Below are 26,823 nucleotides of genomic sequence, written 5' to 3'. Positions count from 1 at the left end.
CGGCTAAATTTGATACAATTTATTTACCACTCTGAATGTCGTCGCTGATTGGAACAAATTGGCACCATCATCCAGAGCACCGCTTGTCTTGGGTCATCGTTTTTCGCTTGCGCTTTGTCCGTGCACTCGATTGACTTCGGGGCCAGGATCCGCCACGGTGTTGCGTACCGGTTTGACAAATTTCGAAGATGCATGCGTGAACGAGGTCACATTGCGGCGAGTGCAAATTATTGAATTTTAAACGAACATCATATTTCTTCATTTACATCGTAATTGTATGCAAATTTAGTGCCGGTGTCGATCGAATAAACGCGACCGGATTCGACTTCTCTGGCCAAACGTAATTGCCCAAGCAGATTGCGGCGAAATTGATCGATCATGATGCTAGGACACCGTGTTGCGTCGGAAGAAATTGCACCGACGAATCGAAGCTAAATGCAAATGAGCAGGAGGATGTCATGAAGGGACGGTGAAACAACAACGTGTGACATGTGTAGTTGAGAAAATTTTAACACGATCTCGATTGATTTCTGTTGCTCTCGGGTGTTGCATGATTTTTCACTTCGTGTACTGCCCTAGGTTATTTTTCAAGCGCAATTGCGATTGCACTTAGTTGTTAATATTTTTCAGAGAATGCGTTGTGTATATATCACCAGTAAGCAATGAAGTAATGAAGTTTGTAACATTTATATAAAATTCATAGACTTTGAAGTTGAAAAACTGAAGCTAAAACTTCCTTTTATTGTCGTTTGAATAAAAATGTGTTGATTTTGCTACACTCTTTTGGAATCTTACAATATTCAAATTCGTGTACATCTCTTCGCAGGCATAAGTTTAAAAATAGACTATGATATCTTTTATTATAGCTGTCCATAGTGGCTTATGTTACGGTTTTCACCGCGCGATATCTGTGGCGAGATTTTCTGCCTCGAAAATCGGCCATCACCGATCGTTTGATTATGGAAGGAACTGAAACCAGTTTTTCTAATAGGTCGCAGCAAGGCGTGATCAATTCGTTGCTGTCGTTTCAACGAATTCCACCAGTTCGATACCGGTGAAAACAGAACACACCACGAAAACAAAAACTGAGCTCCCCGCTTAAAAATGAAAGCAATGTCGGACACCACAATCTTATATGTTTATTAAAGTTATTTTAGGTTATTATCATTTAATGTTGTATTCTCCATGGATACGTACTATTTCTTAACAAATATGTTTCATATGAGTAAATTGATCAAATTAAAATTTAATCCATTATATGCCCAAAACATATGACCCATGACTTTTCACACCCACTGTAAAGCTCACTGAACTTTAAATGGAGTTATTTTCACAGCGATCAACCATGCGTTGGATCACTTGCGGTTGTTTGGTGCTTGGAATGGCAGGAAATTAGCTGACGCCAAGTGAGAGGAACTAACGGTGACAAATATCTCAGACGTTCCTTTCGAAACAGGAAGGAAAAACAAAAATTGATATGCCAGCCATCAGCCAAATGCTTACCAGCGAAGTAGCAAAGTGCGTTCCTTGAGCGAGATCTCCAGTGCATCCGTCTTGAAGTCGAATGACAGTTCGATCGCGAGTAAAATTGGCCACCGGTGAGGCTGTCGGTTAACACGAGCAGCCAGCCCGAGCATAGGAATATCGTTACGCAGCAGGGCCACGACGGCGGTCAGTTACCATTTCCTCTGTCGGACCTTTTATGGAGTCTTCAATACAAATTGCTTTACGATCGTGTAAGGAGAGTTTATCAAACCGTGTGCGATCGCTCGCCTGGTGTGGAAGCGGGCCCTTGCAAGTAGAGCTGAATAAAACAAGACTAGACTGCGAAGTGCTGCCCGACTTTCGTCTCTCCTGCGTGGCCTACGGCACCGATCGTAGCCAAGTGCAAGCTATTGTGCCGCACACACGGCGGTGCAGGCTCCCATAAATTGCATTATAAAAGTGCTAACAGATCGTCGCCAAGATGATCGAGGGTAAAACAAGAGCAAATTCGAAGCCCCAGTGATCCTAACGGGGTACACTTGCCGCTCATTTCATGGTACAAGGCAGTACGTGCTTACAATGAAGGCTGCCGCTTGCCATCGTGATTACGCATGCGTTGTTTATGGACCATTGACAGACCTTTTGCTGTCCTTCGGCTTAGTGTGACCCTTAATTCGATTTCTTCTAACACTGAAAGCATGAAATAAACCCTTTTCAAATCTGAACTTTATGTTCAATACTTTAAGGTTCAAAAATACAAAACAGGTTGGTTTATTAGCTTTACCTAAACGTTCATTCTGTTCTAAAAGAGTACAAACACGGAAATACAATCAAAAGTCTTTGGTGCTTTAATTCTTCAAAGAAAACCATCATCGGTTGATTGGCAGAATTTTTCAATCATATGCGAAAAGTATTGAAAAGTTATATGTTTTATAAATAAATCGTTTCAAAAACCGTTTTGAAAATACAATTGTTTATGCTAAAGCAAATAAGCATTTTATGTTTATTCCATCACACACACTGGTATACAAAAAATGATCTGGAAGTGAATGTTGGAACGTAACTCATCCATAGGCAATAGCGCACTGGAGCCAGCTTCGTCGGCGGGCTTTTGACTGACGGCGAGCTGCCTGCGTACCGACAATAATCTAATTTGTTACAAAGCGGCAAAAAAATACACGGAAATGATGCCCCCCAGGAGAGTTTCCAGCTCTCTTCGACTGCGCACAGATAGCAAACTAACGAAGAAAAAACTGTCATGCAGTCGCATTCCAATCAATGGTAGTGCAATGGCGAATGCTCGAATGTACCGACGAATGCTGACAAATGCGCATCACTGGTTACAACCGCGTGCTCTCATGAATGGTAATGAGGTTGTAATGATTTTGCGCGCAATGTCGCAAATAGTTGACAGGCGAGCTGCGCTTGTGCTCACGCTGACGGGCTCTACTATTATTCCGACCGAAGTGTGGAATAATTATTATTCTTTTGAGGACGCGTGAAAGACACTGATCGTTCTCGTTCCTGTGACAGATTGAGGAAAGCATATCGTGGAATGAGAAAGGGTTACAATCGTGATTTTCTGTTCGCTTTAAAGACGGCAGAATCTGAAAAGTGATATTTTTCAAAAAATATTTTTCATCCCCAATTTGTGTATTTTATGAATATCATTCTTATGTATAAAGTTTTACAGACTGAGTTAAACAATACAATAAAAACTTCATAAAAACTATTTCTATCACATCAGGGGCAGATAACACTTGACTAAAAGTGTGCTTAAAATCAAAGATCTAGTTCAGGGTAAGCAACACAAAAACCACTCCTTAGTTATTCAAAACAAAGAAAACGACTTTCGTAAATGAAGATAAACGCGATCATTAGTTATTGTCAGCCTCCCTATCCTATGCTCGAGAAACAAAGTGAGAAGATTAGGTTAACTGAATTTTAATAATTCCGTGACTGATGAGCTTCGGAGAAAAATTAATTTTTATAGATACTCGCAAAACCTCGACTTGTAACAGAAGCATTATGTAGGATGCAATGAAAACCCTTAAATTTATACTTTTAAATAGAAGAAACACCAATAACAAGCACAAAATGTGTGTTCCGACTGAAAATTGTTTATTGCTAGCCATTTGTTTTGTAGATCCATCTCTGAACAATCTTTTACAAATTTCGTACAGTGACTCTAAATTTCTTTAGGAAACATCATTTCCTATCGTTCAGGTTTGAGCCGTCTAACTATGGATGTTGATGTGTTATGCTATAAGTAATGAAATCAATAGGCAATGTATTTATCATAAGTTATCCAAAACACCTTTAGTAGCTTGCAATTTGCTACATCCAATGCGTAGTTTTATATTTGCCCGCAATATATTGTCTTCAATACTGATTGGAAATACTTATGAAATCAACAACTCAAATTTATTTTATTTTTGTTTCCCATAGATGAATCAACAATGTAAAGTATGCGGGGAACCAGCGGCAGGTTTTCATTTTGGAGCTTTTACCTGTGAAGGATGCAAGGTAATTATTAAAAAAAAAATCAACAATTCCTTTTATTATTTATTGCAAAGAAATGTAATGTGGGCATTTTTCATCAAACTTTTTCCTACAAGCAACATATACGTCTTCGCGTTATTATACAAACTTTGTGGAAAAAAATTCTTTCCGATGCACCTGTTGATGCATGATTTTCGAACATTGAAAAAACCTTTCATGTTTACTTAGCTACGGCTACACCGCTACCATTCCGCTGCACAACTTTTGTAAGGGGCGTTTTGGTAAACGATGAACCAAATCAAAATTACAATCACCTTAATCTTAGTCGGTGGGCAATTATCGACCGTTTCGAAACCATTCCTTAGTTCTTCACTTTCCTTCTTAACACCACCGGCAACATCAATCAGCTGGCGAGGAGGGCGATAAAATCCGATAAACATCGGCCTGTACTATCGTCCTGGTATGATGAGCGAGGCATGGTTCAAGCTGCACCACGTATAATCAATCCCCGAAATTGGTTCAATCACGTGTATGGGGCGTCGTAAAAACAGGCCCTGCGCGTCGGTATAAAAAAGTTAACAAAACAAAACTCCCGAAATAAAACTGCATTCCCAAATATGTCTCGTCAAGATCCAAATTTTCTTTAAACCCTCTCTGCTGGGCGAATCGGGCGATCGCGTGAATTGCATCTGAAATCGCGCGCGGAAAAATTGCGCAGCGACCGGAACGCCTCGCAGAACGTTTCAGGGGAGTGTGCAAGCAGGGATGTTGGCAAACCACGGAAAGGCCGCGACCGAAGCGCAAATCTCGTAATAAAGTTATAAATTTTTATGTTTACTCGAAAATATAACTTTATAAGGATTTATAACCTTTTTATGGCACGGTTCGTCGGGTTCGAGCACCTTCGCTGCGAAACCTTTGCCACTAAATGGTGGGTCCACTATTTGGGGTATCCATCCAGCACTTCCTCCCGGAGGTGCCACCCTTTTCACCTTTCTGTGACGCACCTTCCAGAGCGTCCCGACCGACTGGGGATATGGGTGGTGATTGGCGAGACGCTCGAGGCCTGGCGCAGGTCGATCATCGTCGTCATCATCGTCGGGTGCGATCAGGTAGTTGGAACACTCAGGTCATGGCTGCTCCCGATAATCAGCATAAAGATGATTTTGAGCAAAAGCAATGGTGAGAATCGAAAACCGGGTCGTGGTGATATGTTTTTGTTTTTTTAGGTGACTGTCTCGACAACAAGAGGTGGAAATGATCGAGTTTCCACTAGCACACTATATACCGACAGATGTGACAGGAAACATTACCACAAAAAGGAATCGATCGCCACAGATAACCTTAAACAAGAAAGAAGCAAACAGCACCTCACCGGTAAGATGCGAAAAAGCCAGTGCTCTTAACAAACAGTGTCGAGTAAACCAAACAATATTTCGATCAATATGTTACCAAATTATAGCGCACGGTGCATGGCGACAAATATAGGTACAAGTAACGGCAAATGGCAACGCTTTGTCCAATGCACCCGCCTTTCGATAATTTAATAAACTTTTAAAGAGAGCCTTCATATCGACACCATATCAACACGGGGTATCCTGTGGCTCTGCAAGAAAGTCGACAAGAGGTAGCAGGCAAGCCCAAAAACTGAAGAAGTTGGTCCACCGTGGGTCAACATCCACTGCTTCCCGAAACGTGCCAGTTTAATAATAATAATGCCATCACTTTTTATGAACAATCATTAGAGAGACCTCGTTCCGGCCGCTAGGGCCCCTGGCCGTGTGAGCCGCACCGAAGGTGAAATAATTTTATAGTTATGGAAGACTTTCACGTGATGCTGGTTACGGGTCTAGTGTGCCAGCCCGCGATACTGTGAGGCCGGTATGTTCCAATCGCCATTTGGATCCATCGTAGGCCCATCCTGTGTCCGGTTGCCGTAGCTTTCCGTGATATTTTGGAACGGTGGTTACCGTGTGACGCTGGACGTTGAAATGCGACGGTAAGTATGATTTCCGTTTCTGCTCTTCATGCTCCACCTTTGTCTTCAGGTCGCGCAAATAGTTCGGTTCACAGCGGTTCATTTTGTTCACCCTGATCGTGGCCAAGATCAAGCACGGCATTCAATGAAATGGCTTCATTTATGCATCATGCAGTCAGTACTGAGTCATGAAAGTGTTTAATTAAATTTTACTGTTTTTTTTGTGCAGTTATAATATTACATGCAGGACTTCATACTCTCGGAATCTTGAAGCCATCTTCTACACACGAAAAGTTTAAGGCAGTATTTTGTAGGTGCGTCGTTAGGCGTCTACCATTTTTAACTTCCCCTTGAAAGTCAGCTACGTTGCGATATCCCCATGAATCGATAAATCGATAAACCTCAGCATTCACATCAGCACAATAAGGAGGTGACCATCAAAATGTACGCTCTATGCGGATATAAACAAACGTGTGTTGCTTACCCCACTCAAAGTGTAGCAATTGAATTTGAGAGATCAGGAGAGTTCTTGTTGCATTAAGAACAGCTTCAGTTAGTACCCAATGGCTTCCGCCATTCCGGTTGCTGACAGCGTCGAACCCTTCATTATCCAGACAGTAGCGTAATTGCTCAATTAGACAGCAATTCGGACACAGGTGGTGGTGATATGTCCGATCTGATTTAGCCGATCGAACACCACTTGTGGCGCTTCCCTAATTTTTTAAGCAGCGCCGCTTGAGGAGTTTTAAGAGTTGCGGCACAAGCTGACCGTGCACACACGTCCAGCGTAACCTTCAAGGAACCAAAGTATCGTCTCAAGGTAAACACCAACGGTCACCTTCTGCACCGAGGTGGTCAGTATTGCCGAAGGAACAACACAAAAAACACCGTGATTTGACCAATATAGCTGCGGCATCCGAACGAAGCGACGATTGGTGGACTCGTAAAATTATACACACCAGCAAGAGACCTCCGAAATTGGCGTCCCTGTGTGGCACCGATTTGCATAGGCACTAGTGTGAACTCGCTGTGAAACCGCGTTACTGCCCCGAAACTGTTTGATTGATGATGTTTTTGATCCAATTTATGGTCGAACAAATTACTCTTTGACCACGCGGCTGTCGACGACGGGAAGACGACCGTGCAAGAAGTTCACCGTGCCAGAGGAGTGGACCGTCGAGCCGGTGGATGGCAAAAACGGGTCGCGGTAAGCCGGTTTGCTCCTCGGGCGGTAGCGGGGCGTACTTAAGTTTCCGCAATGGTGGCGTGACGCAGCATACTGACCCGCCGGTTTTTTTTTATAGTATTGACCAAATTTGTGTGAACAGGCTGGTCATTAAATGGAGCGGCCCTACCGATTGATCGGTTGGGATGGGCCCGGACATATATCCTACAATAAGCTGACTTGGTACAAAATAGAAAGTAGATGAACAAGCTTACTTGTACTAATTCCTACGGGTTCATATGTTCTAATTAAAGGTGTGCAAAAATTAAGTAAAACATCTACAAAATCAAGAATCACAAACGATTTTATCCAAAACATTACTTTGTTTGAGGACCCCAGGAATGCACATCAAAAGTTTGAAGCTCACCGAGTGCTCCTAATTAGACATGAACCGTTTGACTATCCGGACCTTGACGGGGATCGTTACAGCAAATGAACAACGGTAGCATTGCAGGCTGTGCATTTTTTTTTCTTTTTTGAGGAGTGATTGACGAGCACCTATAGTTTCCCCACCGTTGGTACACAAAGCGGTAGATCATCAAATTAACTAATCGGAAGGCTACCGCATTGGCTTGAGGTACTTCTTTTGCCGGCAGTTCATTTTGAGCTGTGAAGATGATGTTTGCTTTGGCTTACAGTCATAATTATCGTTTTCCGTTCGACTTTGAGATTAATGATCAACCAAATACACCGTTACAATGATAGAAGTGAGAGAAGAAACGTGGGGATAATAGCTAACAATCCACGAAGAGTTCTGCATAAGTGGTCTATCCTTGCTTTTCGGCTAATTGTCATACAATGTCGCTACATGCATTCCGGGATGGATACTTGTTGGATCTGGTTGAGTAATTGAACTAACAGCAGTGGTTTGAAGGTATTTGGAGCCCTACGTTCTTTTTTCCTAGTTGTAAGTATACAAAACTAAATCGTTGGGAGATTCCATTTTATTGAGTGTATTCGAAAACACGAAAAACATAAACATCGAATAAAAAACTAGAGTACGACAGGCCTATAAAATCCACAACATCTTTTCTTTTATTTGAACTAGTAAACAGTCATCGATTAGAAATAGTATTTCAAAGTAAAGTAATCATTGATTGATTGATTGAACATATTTCTATATTTCAAAAAGAAGACAAAACTGATTGTTAGATAAATATCTAGCCGATTGCTAATCAATTTAAATGAGGTAGCAGAGAGGAAAGATATGTCTTAACTCAACAAAGGGATTAGAAATTTCACACTACTCAGACAATTAGAGGTAAATGTCACTCTAGATAACTCGACAAGATGTTGACAAATGTTTGATTTCAACCAAAACCAGGAAGTAATTGACTGGAAGCGGTTCGTTCAAACCTTGAGACGATGACAAAGGTGTAGTTGATTTTGATGATGATTGTGATTACGGTGAGGACGATGACGATGGTGATGTCCGTGAGTGGATCCATGGAGAAACCGTGTACCAATCTAGGCAACACACCGTCGATCTCCCTATGATTGCTCACTGATCGATCGATCTCGTTTTGAATGAAGTTTGATGCGCGATTAAAGTCCCACAACTGCGACTACCATGTCGAATCTGGTGATCTTTCGTGCGATCGCGCGTTGGATCGACCATTCGTTAGGCGCTCTCCACTTGAAGCCTCGGCTATAGAGGGCATCGCTATAGCGCAGGTGGAGAATTGAGTCAAAGGCTCTTGAAACGCTGAAGAGGAAATGAGTGGCTTTCGTGATCTTGTTTGGTCGATCACTGCATGTATATACGGGTTGTCTTTCGGTCGGAATAAGGTGAGGGACAGAGGGTGTACCGAAGTCAAATCACGGCGTACCGAAGTCAAACCGTACGTCTGCTTGCCGCGTTGGTAGCTCGTCTTTCCTCCCATCCGACTACCTTGTCTATTTCCGTCGCTGACGATCGGTTGTTGTGTCGATTTAGTACTTCAATTCGATCGCAAATTGACGTGAGAACCTTGCTCTTGAGCTGATTTACCGATCTGGTATGCTTGCGATGATGATGGTGATCTTCGCGGCGACGTCGGTCGTTCGATGCAAGTGTTCTGATTTGAAAAGGTTAGTATGTTTTTATGACATTGCTTAAAGCTGGGGCAGCTCCGAGGGTTGCCGAGAAATAAATCGCATTCAACGTTACACAACATCCGTCCCCATTGTTTCCGAAGGTCTATTTAAACAGTTTCATTAAACACGTTTTGCAGTTTTGATAGCCAAACGGATCCTTCTTGATGGATTTCATTTATTTCAAATTAGAACGCCGTCAACATAAATAATCAAGTAACTTTTGAGGTGTGATTACCGCGTAAACTTAATTGTTAAAGTAAAAAAACTCAAGGACACTAATTTTTACTAATTGAAATAAATGGTAATTTTGAAGACTTTTGATGGTAAATTTGTCAAAATCCTTTGTTACTAATGTTTAAAAAGTAGCGCATTCCTATCGCTTTACTACACGTTGGTTTTCATCTTTGAGTTTGATGGTATTTTCTTCAAATGAATAGCAACTGACAAATAATGATTATAACTAACAGTTGTTTAATAATGCAGGTTGGGTGAAAATTATAGAAAGCAGACTCGAGCAGAACAGATAAACAATGCTACCGTAACTTGCATACACCAGGAAATATTGTAAACGGAATAGCTAGGTTTATGGGAAAATGAACCGTAACAGTATATCCGAGAAATAGAAAATTGCCTCCGTTGTCGACGGTATTTAAATTTCACGAGACGCGCGCTTCCCGTCTACAGGCCGGTCGAAAAACAGCTTTGCAGCGGGATCCGGCTTCGGTTCGCAAAAATATTCTGGATCACCAATTTCATGCCACTGCTGCTACAGCTGCACGCACTGCGCGGCGTCGAACACTGGCCGGGGGATTGGAACAATTCAAACTGATACAATTTGGACGCCACCGGATGCACCAATAAACCCGTCTTATGCCTGGAGAGAGCGCCAGTTTCGCTCTCGGCCCAGCTCAACCGAATCGTATCGGTAATTGTTGAATAATGGGTAAAATTAGAGTAATGATCATTATTGATGAGGTTAACGTTAATTTCACTTTTGATTGCAGTTTCTACTGCGTGTTCTGCGTGTAAAATTGACCAACTCACCACCACCCGGCATTGTTCCACAGTTACCACGCTGATTTAGCTACATTTGACGGGCTCCAATATGTGTTTGCGTATGTGTGTATGTGTGTGTGTGTACATGTGTGTGTGTAAAAAGCGTTCCATTTAGTAAGTATGTACTCTAGGCATCAAAAATGAGTTTGGAACACGATTATGTTTGATTTTCGGTGGCTGTAGGCGCTGCAGGAAAGTGTCGCAACATGAGCTACCTGTGATGATCCAATCCGGTTGGATGAATGATCGCGCTGGAAGCAATAGCTACCGACTTTTTAGCTTTCCTCATCGACTGCGCACCAAATTCCATGCCCGCCAGAGCTTTATTAAGCCCTCGCCATGGGGCTGTCTGCTGTAGCTCGAGCTTCCTGGGGCAAGAGCATCGCTTTCCAAAGCCCTTGAAATGGTCTAACCCGAAAGGAAAACGCTCTCTTATGTGTTGGCTCCGTGGGACGGTATATGCCAGCCAGCCGAGTGCGATTGAAATTGCATTTGCTTCAGTTTTTAGATGAAAAATAAAAGCATCTGTAATTTATCAAAATTTAGGTTAATACAATCTTCAAATTTCTTCCACCCGTGTGCATCAATTGAGCAGTGAGCACTTTTCATCGAACTGGGAGGTGCAAAAGAGGAGGATTGGCGATCGGCACGAAGCTACAAATTAAATTAGACGAAGACCAAATCTCATTAATCATCGCGCTGTGCATGTGGAGGTGCACGAGTGTGCACGGTGCGATGAGCCTAGGAATACGCATCCCGGTGGGTTTCAAACAGCTTCGCCGGCTCTATTTGTGATGAGTGTGCTTGTAGTAAGAGTAAAAGTATATGACTCTTCATGGCACTTGCCAATCCAACGCCGGTACTCATTGGAACTGGTTTACGCACATAGTGAAGGTTAGATACTTGTGCAAACGTTTGGGAGCTATTGCAACGAAAGTTATGGCAACCGTTTCCGTGGGTTTGAGTCACCGGGCATTAGCATGCCGCTCCGGACAACTGAACCCCTAAAGTGCAAACGGCAACTGGGGATTGCCAATACAAACATAGGTAACCTCGTGAGGTAGCTAATTATAATTGTTTCAGATTAACGATGCGTAACGAAGATCTAGTTGAAAAGAAACGATGCGAATACATTGTAGTCACGAACATTTCATAAACCATTTTTAGAAATCGCGCTATATACATATAACTGTAAGTATTTTGCAAAAGTAAAAGTTAATACAAACTGCAATTAAAGCAAAATCTAAGCGACCAAATAAGCAACCAATTTTCATTGAGGTTCCACAAAAAACAGGCATATATTACGGACTCAAGAGGGCTTGGTGAATTTTAGTTTTTTTATTATTGCAGTGCAATGTTCAGTTATTCCTAATGTGCCATTCAAGAGAACCTTAGAAAACCATTACAATTTGACGAGTAACGAGTTAGCTCTTTCAGTTGAAATAATTGCGCAAATATGATAAAATTATTTTATATAAGTAGAATAAACGATATAAATAATAGCGCCAAACTTTAAAAATACTTGCTATATACACCAATAAAAAGAATTATTTAAAACTAGTACATTGATTGTCTACAATTGAACTCATACTATCCAGTATTTGTACCAGCTGTGTTTAAGGTGGTGTTTGTGTTGTATCAACAAATTCTACGTAGAACAGTTACGGTGCGACCCCACCTCATACTTCAGATGAAACTGAAAGTCATTCGCATTCGACGGTTGTTCGAGCAATTCTATGGAGCGAAGCAATTTCAAAGCACACACGCTGACAAACGGGAACTAACGTGGGTCTGTGGGCTCACGATCGTTGGCGGCGAAACAGTTAATTGAATAATAAATTAATATCTTTTAACACTATCGTTCAGTTGTAATCTGCAACAGGTACATAATGTATGCTACAACGCACACGGATTTCCTAGGCACCCTGGTCATCAGCTATGCTAAAGCTACTGCCACAGATGTTTGCGTGCCGGAGCACGAGAAGACAGTACCAAAGCATAATCGTCGGCTGAACGATCGCAGGAAAAGGCGCGTCGCCGTTGTGTGGAGTACCGCTGAGAAATGCTAATGGAACGACTTCAGCTTCCCACCTGCAGCGTAGCACTCTCTTGGTCTAGTGTCAAGCTACTCGACGTCCTGCGAGATCTGGTGGTGTTATCTGGTGCACTTAACGAGGATAAATTGTGCACAGCTGCCGCCCGGCCCTGCGGCGTAAATCAATCGGCAAAGAAGTTGTTCGCACTCTTGTTTAAACAAATTGATAGCTGATATCGGGGCGCGATAGGATGAAAGTGGATCACAACACATGGATCCCTGGCCATAGGTGTATCATCACTTACGGCCAAACCCAACGGCTAAGCGTAGTTTACCGATTAAAGATCGTGTCAGAGATAGGCTCTGCGACGTAGTTCAGTCGTACGGATGTTGCTCAGTGTGCTTTTGAATCTCTTCGTCGACATAAGATATTGATGCTATGTTCCATACTTCCAGTACTTTTTTGTAGAAAAATAGATTGATACTGGGAAATGCTTTGTGTTTGGTGTAAATTCTTTGAGAAACAGCCCTTAACCCTTTATTTCCGGAGCATATTATTTGGGCGAAAAAAGTTTTATAAAAATGCTAACTCTGCTTAACCATTTATTTCCCAACCATTAAAAATAAATGCGTTGGGAACGTGTACACATCGAGTTAATTTGTTGAATAAGTTGATTTAGAAAGTGCAAAAGATATAAAAAGTTGCTTAATAACCTTTGTTTACCAACTCGTAAATTACATGATGCCATTTCGGTTTTTATATACACACACATAGATACTTGAATGTACCGAGGTTGTTGGAGAAACGTTGCAGCTGCAATCGTTACAAAAATTACCAACAAATACGGATGCATCGGGAGGTGCGTTAGTGAGCATTTGCACAACAAGTGTCAGCGCCTTGGAGACGCTGGGTCAATTAACCTTTGCGCGAACTTCTTTGTCCGGGTGCGAACAGAAAGCGGGATTGCAGCCCCCAGCGAGATGAAGCCATACCTGTAAGGCTCTGGACCGTGTTCGTGTCCGTGACAGGCCATAAATCACGCCTGCTTCGGTCAATTCAGTGCTGAAGCGAGGATCGGTCAGGTTCCATCCATACCTTATATGCGTCGAACGGTATTACAATGTGTTTTGAAGCACACATTTACACTTTTCCTAGGCCGGTCACTCGCCTCCATGGTGGGGCTAGTTAGAGCCAGTTATCTAGTTTTGGGACAGAACCGCCCGCCAGCTAATCAGCGGTAGGGAATGGATGTTTATAAATAATTTTTTATTGTGCCGTAAAATGTGTACTTACCTTTGGGATTTTATGCATGATCACTGGGACAAATAAAACCAATCAATGGTGGTCAGGTCTGGGTGCGCTTGTGCAGAAGTGTAACCAGTGCAGGGAGTCCTCGCTGCAGGAGTTGTGTACTCGCAAATAAGAGTAACTTAGTTGACCGAAGCCAACGGGAAATGCGTCCACACGACGGCCTGTGAACAGGTAGGGTAGCTGCACTAAAAATCGTTCACCAGCAACTAACGATCGTTTGTTCCATCCCCTAGGAGCGCGTAGGTTCCTCTCGCCGGAGCGATCGGAACCTATGAGGCACAACGTTGCGGTACTGTTTTTAATTTTATCGATTATACCAGTTTTATTGCACATGTAACCTTCCTGTTCGGTGCGTCTGCGAACTAACTTCACGCAGACCTGACTGCAGTCGAAGGGCAATAAAAGAAACTCTTAATTTAATTGATCTGCTTTGCTGTTCGCATCGCGCGCATAGAGCGCCCGATACAGGTCGCACTGTGGTACACTGTATGATCGAATCGTCTTCCGTGGGACGGCGTCGGTAAGGTACCGCTTCTTTTTTCTACCATACTCATCCGACGTTCGGCCTATTTTACAATGGCCTTTCGCCAAGTTCACTCGAATGTGTCCTCGTGGAAGATGCGCACTATTTGCGAGGCAGGTTGACTTCGTCCGCGAGCTCTCTTATTCGTGCCTGTTGACAGAAATAGTGTTGTGTCAAGTAGCTCTTTTCATTGAGCAGAGCAGAGCCTGCTCGCTCAATTAGATGAGCAGAGCGAGCCACCTAGCTCAGCTGCTCAGCTTGCTACTGAGCTGAGCTGTTGTTACTGAGGTGGCTCACCTGCTGAGGTGGCTCACCAACTGAGCTTGCTCACCTACTGAGGTGGCTCACCTACTGAGGTGGCTCACCAACTGAGCTTGCTCACCTACTGAGGTGGCTCACCTACTGAGGTGGCTCACCTACTGAGGTGGCTCACCTACTGAGGTGGCTCACCTACTGGTGGCTCATCAAACTCAGTTGTGCGGTGGCTCAGTAAACTCAGTTGTGCTGGTGGCTCATCAAACTCAGTTGTGCGGTGGCTCAGTAAACTCAGTTGTGCTGGTGGCTCAGCAAACTCAATTGTACTGGTGGCTCTTCAAACTCATTTGTACCGGTGGCTCAGTAAACACAGTATGTTTTATGTCCATGAACCGACAGTTGAGTAACATTGTAAAACTGATAAGTTAGATGGTCAAACATGTTCGTTTAATGCGGTTGGTAACACGTTAACCGCCATGTCAGTCCCTGGGGACTGACCGTTTCCGTTGGGTGAAGTTTTCGTTCACGTCACGTCGGTCCCTTGGGACTGACAAATCTATGAGTCGTGTCGGTCCGCCAGTGTCGGTCCACCGGTGTCGGTCCGCCAGTGTCAGTCCGCCGGTGTCGGTCCACCGGTGTCGGTCCGCCAGTGTCGGTCCGCCAGTGTCGGTCCGCCGGTGTCAGTCCGCCGGCGTCGGTCCACCGGTGTCGGTCCGCCAGTGAAAGAGATAGCGACATACGGTCTTAGGCAAAGTGGAAGGGTACGATTTTCCCCTTCGTGCCCTACTTCTTGTCTCGTCCTTCGTTTTTGCAGGCTGTTTGCTCTGAGCGAGGTGCGGATATCGCGGCGCGTTTGGGTTATGTTCTTTCTTTTGCTTTTATTCTCTTTGTCGCACTTGCACGGATTGCATGCGCGTATGTGTGATTGTGCACGGGTCTATTGGACCCGTTATTTTTTGCAGGCCGTTTGCAGGCTTATCAGTTTTACAATGTTACTCAACTGTCGGTTCATGGACATAAAACATACTGTGTTTACTGAGCCACCGGTACAAATGAGTTTGAAGAGCCACCAGTACAATTGAGTTTGATGAGCCACCGCACAATTGAGTTTGCTGAGCCACCAGCACAACTGAGTTTACTGAGCCACCGCACAACTGAGTTTGATGAGCCACCAGTAGGTGAGCCACCTCAGTAGGTGAGCCACCTCAGTAGGTGAGCCACCTCAGTAGGTGAGCCACCTCAGTAGGTGAGCAAGCTCAGTTGGTGAGCCACCTCAGTTTTTGTTTCAGAGAGGTAGCTCTCTGCTCAGTGAGGTGAGCAGAGCGGCTCAGGTAGCTCATCTGCTCACTACACAACACTAGACAGAAAGATAATTGTTCGTAATCGTCTACAGGACCGGTGCACCGGTGCAGAACGTCCGAAGATGCGCCGCTGCTCTGGTCACGGGCGAATGTTTTAACTTTTTTCGTTTAACTTTCCTTCTCTGCTACTCCTTAACGATATACGATTTCGCTTTTAAATTAATAGTCTAGTTAACAAGCCTTATGCGCTTTATGGGATTCACCGCCCTGTGACAGTACCGGATTTTGCAAGGAGTGCAACCGGGCTGACATACGGTCGATCACCAGGTCGCGTTAAGCTGGGGCTAACCGGGGCCACTGCTACGGATCGGCCTACTTGATGTCCGAAGCTGTGCTTGGTTCTCAGGGTCTCAGGTTTCGAAAGGAACGGCAATTTAATGATTTAATTGATTTGACTTTACACAAACAATTCTACTCTACTATAATAATTAAAAGACGACGCCTTAGAGCAAACAATGAATGTAATGTTTTCAAATTGATTTTGTAGGAAAAATTGTATTGAGAGCCAAAATTTAAAAATATTTGCTCTATTTAAAACTGTTGCAATTATCTCCATGCTAGTATTGCTTTTCACCTGATTTTACTTTACACCACCCGACGGTTAACCTCGTTCCTGCCAGCACCGCCGGAACGAGAAAGGAAGGTAGCCCTTTTCCTTTCACCCATTTTACAATCTTGGCATCGACCGCCGGACGCTTCACTTATCGGGACGCTCAAGCTGACCTTCGCTTATCGCCTGTGTGGCATTTTAAATTTTACGAGCCACCATTAAGCTTAAAGATTATCGAAAATTAGTGCCCACCGCATCATCACTCGGAATGGCCGTTCCAACGGATCCGAAGCGGGTGAACGGATACGTTTGAAATAACAGAAAACACTACAGCTGTATAAAAAAAATACACGTGAACCAAGGAAACCAACGTTGACTGAGACCCTTCGGTGGACAAAGAAGTTTGCGTTCGTTGAATAAATTTAAGTTCGGGATCAAGAGAGCACGCGGTGTGATGAGGGTCCGCGCGCAGTACCAATCCGATTCAAAAGACGATCGCCCAAAAGTAAAAAAAAGTCAAGTCAAAGAGGGAGAATCGGCAAAGACATCGCGCCCGAATGGATCCCCATGGCAGACGGATGCTGAAATTGAAATTTTTACGATCCAATTGAGAGCACTCTTAAAAACCGATTCTCATTCACCGAAATGGGCCGCCCGGAGTCCGCCGGGAGGGAGATGCTCCACGACTAAATGAGATCTGCACTGTGCAACATGGTAGGCAAGGGAGGAAAGAGTTGGCAGGGGAGAACGCCGGAAAACCAAAATCATGCTGCTTAATTGTGCTGCCTCATGCTAATGCTTCTGTGTCGCACTTCCCAGTTTCGCGAGCCCTGTCCGTATTCATTCGTTGCTTGGCGACTCTTCGGGTCGACCACGACCACAGTGATCTCAATGCTGGTAAAGGCGAGGAGTAGGTCCCCCCTCCCTTCCTCGGGGCATGGTGCACAAGTGCGAATTTTATCTTCGGCGAGATCTGTTTTCCCACCGATTGGGCATCGGGAAACGAAAATAAGCCCGAATCACCTGCAATTCGAGTCGGGTCTTCCGCGCCATGGAAGTGCAATCGTCATCATCATCGTGCGCCTCATGGGGACGTTTGGCGAACGTCCGTTTCGATATCTTGCAATGCAAAACCTGTTCGTTATCGGGGAAGGATACGAGTTCCAGCGATGCATCGTTCACCGTGTGGCATTATGTTTGATTCACAGTTTGTAGCAAATTGCACCAATTACGCTAATCGAATGCATCAACTTCGATCCGTGTCCCCTGCCGCCGATTCAACGGAACGCGAACGTTGGGAATTGAATTGGCTTAAACTGTCACAAACAACACACTTAAAGCGGGTTTTATGGCAAACATTGTTACGGAACGGCTTTGACATCGCTGGATTTAGTTTGCTGTTTTTTCTGCTGCTTGGTTGAGACTTTTAAAAACGAAATCATGTTCATGATACGATGTAAAAAACGAACAAAGTATGCTACCAGGATAGTTAAGTAGCACCTATACCGGTTCGAACTTGATGATTCAGCACTGAAATGAGGCTCTGACGACGTGAGTTCCAAATTTTGCCAAAACTGTGTATCCACTTATGCCTCCCATTTACTATCTAATAAAAGAGCATTGAACATGAAAAAAGAAGACAAATACTTCTATCTATTACAATTAAACAATTTTTAACACAAAAATCTTCAAAATGCCTAAGGGCGCTTACGTCCTGTTGCCTTTATTGTGTAACATAAAACACAAGAGTAAAAAAGCTGATCAATCTAATATGTCACTAATTAGATTTTATTATTTAGTCACTTGTTATAGAGAATACCATAAAATAGCGAAATGTTCTTTCATTTCGATTTCCTAATTTCCAAGTTTTTAACTTCATGAGCTACGTCTACTTACACTGCTTTGGACAAAATTTAGGCCTCAATACGCGATAATGGAAAACTTCTTACATGAAGACCAACTTTCCTGATGCGAAAGAAAGTTTCCACTTTATGGTAACATTTCTATTCTAAAAACCCTTGCGGGAGGTTGTAAACCTTGCAGCTCCTGTTAAACGGCTTCTGTGAGCTGAACATGTGCAATTCTCAAGGTAATCTGCACGTGTAGCCTGACTCGACACAGGTTAGTCATTAGCCGCAGTACCCCGGGCGGCAAAAGTTAGTTGCATCGCGGTGTTATAATGGCCAGCTTTGACCGACCCTTCGGGGAGTCGTGAAAACCGTGGTCAATATTAACAGTCCAATCAAACGCGCGGTCCTTCGACTAAGACTAGTCAACTGGACGTGTACCAGCGTCGTTTTGAACAGTTGGTGGTCGAATTCCTCTACCTGTCACCACCACTTTCATTCGTTCAGGCATTTTATTGTTGAAAATATTGATGCCTAGTTTATTTGGCCTGGGGTGATCTTCTGAATCAGTCACTTTCATTCAGCGCTTCATTGCTCTGAGGGACGCGAGGTGTGGTCTATCGCATCGCTAGAGTAACCTGTCGAACGAGATCATTATCCATGTTCCGGAGGATAGACGAAGCCAAAACACGGCTAGGCAAATGGCACGCCGCGGCCTGAAGACCAAATAGTTGATTTTTGATACCTGCACCATGCCGTTAATGTAGCGTGAAATTCGATTAAATGCCATAAAAAGAAGACTTTAGGACACGCTATCGAATGATTTCTTCCAGCTTGAATGAGATTGTGATAGTATTTTCTTTTCTTCACCTGCGCCAACTTTGCCTGTAACTTTTCAAAATCAACTCATGCTATCATTTGGTAAACCGATTTGTTCGGCACATGGCCGTTGCCAGATGTCTTTTATGTGCTCATCAGAGCGGAACGCTTCAATTCGATGCGGATTTCAATTAATCTGTTCCCCCGAAAATCTTGGGCCGATATGTGCCAGATAATAAATGGGCGAAAAAAGGCTCGGTTTCGTATTTCACTTCCTCTATACATGATTTAAAAGATGCCGGTCATTACCTTTCTTCCATATCAACACCTTTAAGTAGTGAATATTTATTAAGTTCTTGTGTATTCACTCTGATTATAATATATCGTTTTTAGGTAAATCTTTCCTCATTGACCTATTTTTGTCCGTGTACACGAGTAAATTAATCTATGAAATCGCTTATTTGGCGGTGAGCATGTGTAGTATGTTCGCGGGATATCAATGTTGCAGATCTCTCGGACCTCTTGTGAACCCCAGTTCCTCCGTTTCTAGCCACCTTGTTAAATCATTCTTTGCTTTCTTTATTCGAGTTTACGAACAAACAGCAACGCACCCTGTGAAATTTGTTTATATTCCACCTGATGTTCGTTTACATCCAGTAGAATTGGATTGACAGCACACCAAAATGATATGATTGGATGAATTCCGATACGGATTCATTATACCATTAAAAAAATAAAAGCAAAAAAATATATTAATTTAATGGATCTTATAGCCTTCGATTTGATCTTAAAAACCAAAATGAACTGAAAAGTAGGGTCATCAGTTCAAATCGCATCCAAGAATGTGACTTTGATTGATTGGTCTAAATATTCAGAACCGTACAGTAAAGGTTTAATAAAAGCTATGATCGAAGATAGAGAATTTCTAACTAAAAGAAAATAATAAGAAGTGTTTTGAAAATTTCAAAAATGAGCATAACAAATAGACTGATTCTTCCCTGAGACCTGCTTGAATTGTGCTAGTAACTTGGGACCTTATTGATTCTTTACATTGCTGTGAAAGTAACGCTGACGCGTTGGTTATTTTGCGTTCACTATTCCGAAATCGTTGAAGGTTTTTGCTTGACAGCGATGAGCGGTCAATCCATTTTCGGTACATTCACTTTCTGCAAAATTTTTCGAGTGCTGTACCTCCACCTGCCCATCAGTCAACAACATGTAGAATTGTTGAAAAATCCACAAAATCTGCCCATGGAATCGATTGAAGCAGCATTGACCGCATCATCTTTGATTGTGATCGGAAAATGAGCTGTTTCACACAAAAAACCAGTCATTTCATACGACCTGTCGTCTTTCACTAACCGCGCTACCGATGGTGTGCGACGATACCAGCTAGCCATACCAGACTTGATGGGTAAAAAGAGAGAGAAACACAACCTATGGACACACAAAAAGAGCTGGTAGAGCATTCCTCCGGATAGCATCTTCAGTTCCCCGCTGGTACGAACAACGCTACCTTTGAAAATGTTTGTACGCAGGTGCAAAAATACAAATAAACAGCTTCTCCCAAGTGCCACGGATTCCTTTGCTGGGGGAGAGACGAGGCAGGACGCACGCATCCTGAGGCATCATCGAGTGGTCAAGCAGCAGTTGGAAATCGTGTTGCTGTCGAAGTGTCTAACTGTCACCCAAGAGAGCTGACGAGTTCCTCTTGGCTCGACGCCCAAAAAGTCAAAGCCACGGTACGGCTCGACGACCAGTGGCTGACACTGATGATAATAAGCTGATGTTTCAATCAGTTTTCGGCCTCCCCGGTCGCGAAGAGCAGTATTTTTTTTTTTCCTATTTGGCCTACCTCACTTGACCGACGGGAAGAGACTTTTCTATGCCCCGGGCGATCGAGCGGTTGACGTGTTTCCCAAAATTTCTCACGCTTCGAAAACACCCCAACAGCGCTAGGGCAATCAAATCGGAGTGTCCAAACTTTTCCTGGTACTGTTCTCTTCCTGCCTGGTTGACCGGAGCCAGCGAGCTGGCAGGGAGGCATTACTTGTGTTCCGCCAAATCCGACACATGAAGACGACGAAGAAGTAGGAACCAACCGCTCCGTTGGTTGTGTTTTATGGCCAATTTGCTAGATTTATGATTCGTGATGGAATGCAAACGGATCGCACAGAGGAGCCAAGTCGTAAAATGAAGCAGTCCAGTGAAGCAGTGGCAACTAAGCGATGTATCCTGGCCTGAAGGTGAGCTCAATTTAGGTACTGGTAGCACGCGACTGTAGGTGCTTCCCACCAGAAACGGAACGGCTGATGGCCAGGGCATCCTTGCGTCATCTTCTCGAGCGATGGATACCCAACGGATGTCGAGATACTCATACCCGTTCGAATCACTCTCGGTTCGGGTACCCGGGTACGGCGGAGAAGTACTACATCAGATTTCCATAAGCAGCATCTACAGCGCACATACGCGATCGTGTTTTATTTGTTTGATCTTTCGTGAAGCATTGTATCTTCATAATCTTTGACACTTCACCTTCTCAAGTATTCGGATGATGATGTAGCTATTGATGCCCTCTGCAAAGCGCCAGAATGGCTCGAAGCCTACATCTTCTGTTTGGATGGCATTGCGGCAGGGATTGAAACGAAGGTACTGGATGCGCCAAAATCAGAGACCGGGTGCTCAGCACCTGGCACAGCTCTACCTGCAAATCGAATTTGCCCTGTTGTAGCTCTTGCCTCAGGAACCATTCGAATGTGCAGCATCTGCAACTGCACATCTGCAACGCGGATGGTGACGTAGAGACCGCACAGGACCACTCACTTACTGTGCCACGAACCTGTACCGCGCTTCACTTCAATGCCACCGTGAGTTCTAGATGAATTGAAATGTATTTAATTCCACGCGTCCTTGATATTGCCTACCAGGCAGGTGGTGGGAGAAGATCAACCGGTCGCCACGAGATTATATCCCAGCCCAGGTTCGTCGCAGCCAGTGAGCGTGATTTTGCGAGCCAGATTTACGGATAGATTTGCGGATTACATTTGCCCTCGCAGCTAGAGGAAGCAGCGTTGCTCGATTAGCACACAAACTCCCATCGGCATCATTATGATCACCATCGGCACCTGTGATTCTGATGGCAGCGTTCAACACACTTTATCGAATCCCCTACGTAAGCTGATCCGGAGTCGCTGCTACACTTTCAAACGGACAAGACCCCGTAACCGTGAAAGGGACGCGTTCGCGCGGATACGAGCTAAGGCGGATTCTAAGGCTTTAGCGCGATCATTAGTTGATATTTACGATCGCAGCCTCTCGTGTCTCGATGACGATACACTGGAAGTGAACGCAAACAGCCTTGGTCGATTTAAGTTGCAGTTCCGTAAGTGGGCATTTGCAGCCGTTTGTGTTGCTCACTGAAGATGTGGATGATCTTAACGATGTCAATCGCTTGCCGTCGAGATGCCCGTTTAGTTCAGCTAGAGTGTAGTAGCTTCCAAGAGAACTAATATTGTACCTCTTGTCTGTCCGTTTTACTGTTATTTATTCTATTAAAAAATAAAGGTTAAGTTAACAATAGAACTGAACCAATTTATTCAAGGACAGTAAAGTTTCTTTATTTGAGTAAAAACATTTCGTTTATTCTATGTTCAAATAATTTACGTTTATCAGTTTCTAAATTTCAACATACAAACAAAAGAAGTGATACATGCCTCGATACTACTTTAAACTTCCCTTTAATAATTTACATCAATGTGTGGGTGAAACAGGGACTTAATTATCATCTCCGGCCTACCGGTTACATCGCATTGCCCGGTAGGATCCAACTTTAAAGCTGCAAAATAGAAGTAAAATTAGGGAAAAAACTAGTGGCTAGTCAGATGACTCACCAAGGTGATCATTAGAGATGCCACCAATACCAAACGAATTGTACATCGAAACCGATTGATATACGGGACTTGGGAGGAGACGAGGTGGTCGAAGGTTCCTGACAGTTAACGGCGGGAAAATATTGGGCAAGTGGTATGCTTACTAAACGACTACTTCGATCGTACCGTGTCCGGTAGTCAGAGTGTTGATAAGACATTGATGAAGTGGTCAGTAAACCGTTTTTGTTTTCCTCTCCCAAGGAGATCGTGACTGCTCCCCCAGGGCGATGATTGGCACGATCCGTTCGGTGGCACTCAATAAGCGGATGAGAGTGCACCATCGCGATGTGGAATGCGCAAGTGATTGTGCATCTAGTCGATAGATTAATGCAACCGGGAGATTTATCATGCTGCCGGTGGACGTCGCAAGGACGAATCCTTGAGAACCATCGCGAGCCGGGATTGCTAGTTGTGCCTCAAACCCGCATCGAACTGACCGGCTGACCTGCCGAGCGTCGGTTGAAAGCTATACGACCCGCTTGTCTATTGCACCGAAGCGGGATAGCGAGATAAAATAGTTCAGATAAGATTAATGCTTCGTGGAAAAACACTTAATGATTTTGTCAGAACTTGACGGACGATACAATGTTTATACGGCCAACACGGTGTTTCCCTGGCAGACATCTTTGTATGAGACTTATAACCTAATGATTGACAATAATTTTCGACAAAAACACTTTCTTAAGCATATTACTCATATAGGAATTCGAAATTGAAATCGAAATTTACATATGGAATATTATGTGTTTTCAATTATATGTAGAGAATGGGTGATATAGATTGGAAAAGTAAATTAACCGCTCTATAAACTCAAATTTACATGTGCCACTCCGATGGCGCATAATCATACATTTTTATGTGCAGCTCTGCCCCTCATCTGACGCTGACTTTGTTAACATTATTTCTTTGGTGTTTCTTCTTCCAGTCGTTCTTCGGCCGCACGTACAACAATTTGTCATCGATATCGGAATGCAAAAACAACGGCGAGTGTATCATCAACAAGAAAAACCGAACCGCCTGCAAGGCGTGCCGGCTGCGCAAATGTCTCGTGGTTGGAATGTCGAAGAGTGGATCGCGGTACGGTCGACGATCGAACTGGTTCAAAATTCACTGCCTGCTACAAGAGCAGCAACAGCAACAGCAGCAGCAACAACAACAGCAGAAGAGCGCCGGTAACAACAACAATAACAATCTTACGAGCAACAACAATGCTACCAACAATAGCATCACCGTTGCGACGAGCAACAGCACCAACGGCACTGAAAACAGTGATAATAGTACCAGCTCGCCGGGCTTGTCGATCTCCAACGGATTTATGTCGAACAGCTTCCTGTCGAACCTTTGCAACAACAACAACAACAACAACAACAATAACAGCGTCATAAACAACAACAACAATAACAGCTGCAAAACAATGAAAAAAGGTCTAAAGCGAGCCAGCACTCCCAGCGACTCCGGCGCTTCGTCCGCAGATCCAGATGAAGGTGTTGGTGGAGGAGGAGGAGGAGGAGGAGGTGAAGGAGGTGGAGGAGGAGGTGGAGGAGGAAGAGGAGTAGGAGGCGGTGCCGAGAGCATTGGAGGAGTCGGGCCCGTCTTTAAGGACCATCTGCTCGATGCCAGCCCGGACCTGAATGGACTGGGAAAATCGGAGATCAGCCTGTCGAAGTTGCCGCCAAAAATTTCCCGTACGCCCCCGGCGTCGTCAGCACTCCAATCGCTCGGTGACACTTACCGTCCCTTCCTTCTTGAGCGAATGTCCCCCTACCTCCCCGGAGTCCACCTGCGGCCCGACGGCTCTCCCTTCTTCTCAGTGGGGTTCTCGTTGCCGCCTGTACCGCTGGCGATACTTTCCTCCAGCCATAGCAATCGCGACGAGCAAAGTGAACCCATCGACCTTTCCATGAAGTCTAAGTCATCGTCGCGATCGGCGTCCTCGGAGTCGCCGCTGCGAATAGACACTAAATCGCCACTGCTGGTCGATCCGGGTGATCCCACCGGGAAACTGTCACCGTCGAGTTCGCTGGCGCCCAAACCAGTTCCTCTGGATCTATCCACGTTCGTGCGAAGCAGAGCCCTCTCGGGGTGATCCTCTACGCTAGATGACATTCGTATTTTGGCGTGCAAGCGTTGGCTGCAAATCATTACTTTGGCGTACCGCAAGAATTCCTCGCAAACTCTAAAATTATGCGAAGTCAAAGTAGAAATGTGATCGTCGCAAAAGAAGTTGTATCCATTTCGTCACGCACAAGTCTCATTAAGATAAGGAGAGAAAAAATTATCGATTCTAAAGCAATCAGCCAGTGGCTAGGCATGCGGCCAGTAAGGGACAATTTTGCCAGTTTGTACTTCAACGAACGTTGAGTAAACCAGTGACGTACCATATATTTCTTGAAAAATCCCGTTATTTGATGCCAGAAGTCGAAGTTCACTCCAAGTGTACTGCTGCCTGCGGATTTGTAAAGGGTTCGGTGCCAGATGAATGTGTACAAATTTCTCATTAGCTGTTATCGTAATCTTATTTTCATCACTTATTTATCGCCGTTTTAGAATTCACGCTACAATAGTATTGGAAAGCAGATGATCTTTTATTGTAATTTTAGCTATGCAATCCACATTTCCATAGGCATCATTATCCAGTGCATTCTATTTAGAAAGGAGGAACACTATTTTTTCTTGTTCCAATCAAATTAATTCGCTTTCTCGGAAGTATACTCTCTTCCATACAATCTAAGAACACGATGTACATAGAAGTGAGCTGATTAGTGAAATTGTGTTTTCATTTATGAAGTAAGAACTATTTATAACATAAATGCATTTGTAGTGAAATAATAAATTTGTTTGTTTGAATGTGTAAAATGTATTTTCTTTTCTTTTATGCCTTGAATACCGTTTGTATGTTAAAGGGAGCCACACTGAGAAAATAATTATATTAACGTTTTTTGACCGGTTTCGGAAAGGGACTGTATCCTGCGTTGTTGCGTTGTTAGGCCTCCTACGGGTGGCCTGGTGAAACATGTGGATACCATGATCGGACCTCAGGTTAATTGATTGCGTAAAGTAAATCCTTCGAAAACAATCGATCTCTTTCATACTGCACTGCACACCGGTCGAAGCGATTCCACGCCTTTGCTGTGCAGGCTGAAGATGTCCCCCATCAATTTACTACAGGTGTTCTACTTATATCGAGTTTCCTTAAAAAGCGTCTGGGGTGAAGCGCCATAACACTGGGAAGACGAGTTTTTTTAATGCTGGAATGAATGCACGACAAAATGACAATTTATTGTGTCCGTCTTTCGCGTGAGTCAAAGGTAGCTTTCTCAAAGAAACCTCAGATGTACATCTTTCGGTTGACGGGAACCAAGATCAGGAGGAGCGGGAGCGACGAATGGTTTCTCTGAATTTCAACTGATCCGTTGGAGCTGGTTGGCTGGAACTGGGGTGATTTTCGGATTCAAATAGCCATCATCAGACACCCACTGTGCGCGAACTCATGAAGACGAACCTCCTGCACGGGCCACATGACGATTTGTGGGATAATTCAACCGCTTGATTGCTGCTGGTCGTTTTCGGTTCCGATGGCAAATGGAGTAATATGTATTCATCGACCCTCAAGGATGAGAATGATGGAGGTGTTTTTTCTCAAATTTTCTCGTTTTTTGTGAATGTATTTGAGAATTATTGGTTGACCACCGAATGAAACCAGCGCTGTTGTAATACTTTTAGTGGATGTTTTCAAACTGACATACTTTGTCAATTGCTTATATTAACATTATAAAAATTGTTCTGAAATGCTCCATTTATCATTTACTTGGTAACTATTTAGTAGCATTTCTGATCGCGGTTTAAATTAATATAAAGCAACAGTTTAGA

The 26,823-nt window shown here is 43.8% G+C and overlaps 1 protein-coding gene across 1 annotated transcript; it reads left to right on the top strand.

Annotated features, from left to right (window-relative positions):
- Positions 1-3,933: 3,933 nt before the first annotated feature.
- On the top strand, positions 3,934-25,039 carry LOC131287962 (protein embryonic gonad). The gene is made up of 2 exons (XM_058317057.1): positions 3,934-4,011; positions 23,879-25,039. The coding sequence occupies exons 1-2, from the start codon at positions 3,934-3,936 to the stop codon at positions 25,037-25,039; spliced, it is 1,239 nt and encodes a 412-aa protein (XP_058173040.1).
- The last annotated feature ends 1,784 nt before the right edge of the window (positions 25,040-26,823 follow it).

This window comes from Anopheles ziemanni, chromosome 3 (genome assembly GCF_943734765.1).
Source record: "Anopheles ziemanni chromosome 3, idAnoZiCoDA_A2_x.2, whole genome shotgun sequence".
In the NCBI taxonomy this organism is placed as follows: domain Eukaryota; kingdom Metazoa; phylum Arthropoda; class Insecta; order Diptera; family Culicidae; genus Anopheles; species Anopheles ziemanni.
Note: the sequence above shows the minus strand (reverse complement) of the source record. Positions and strands in the feature narration are given on the sequence as shown.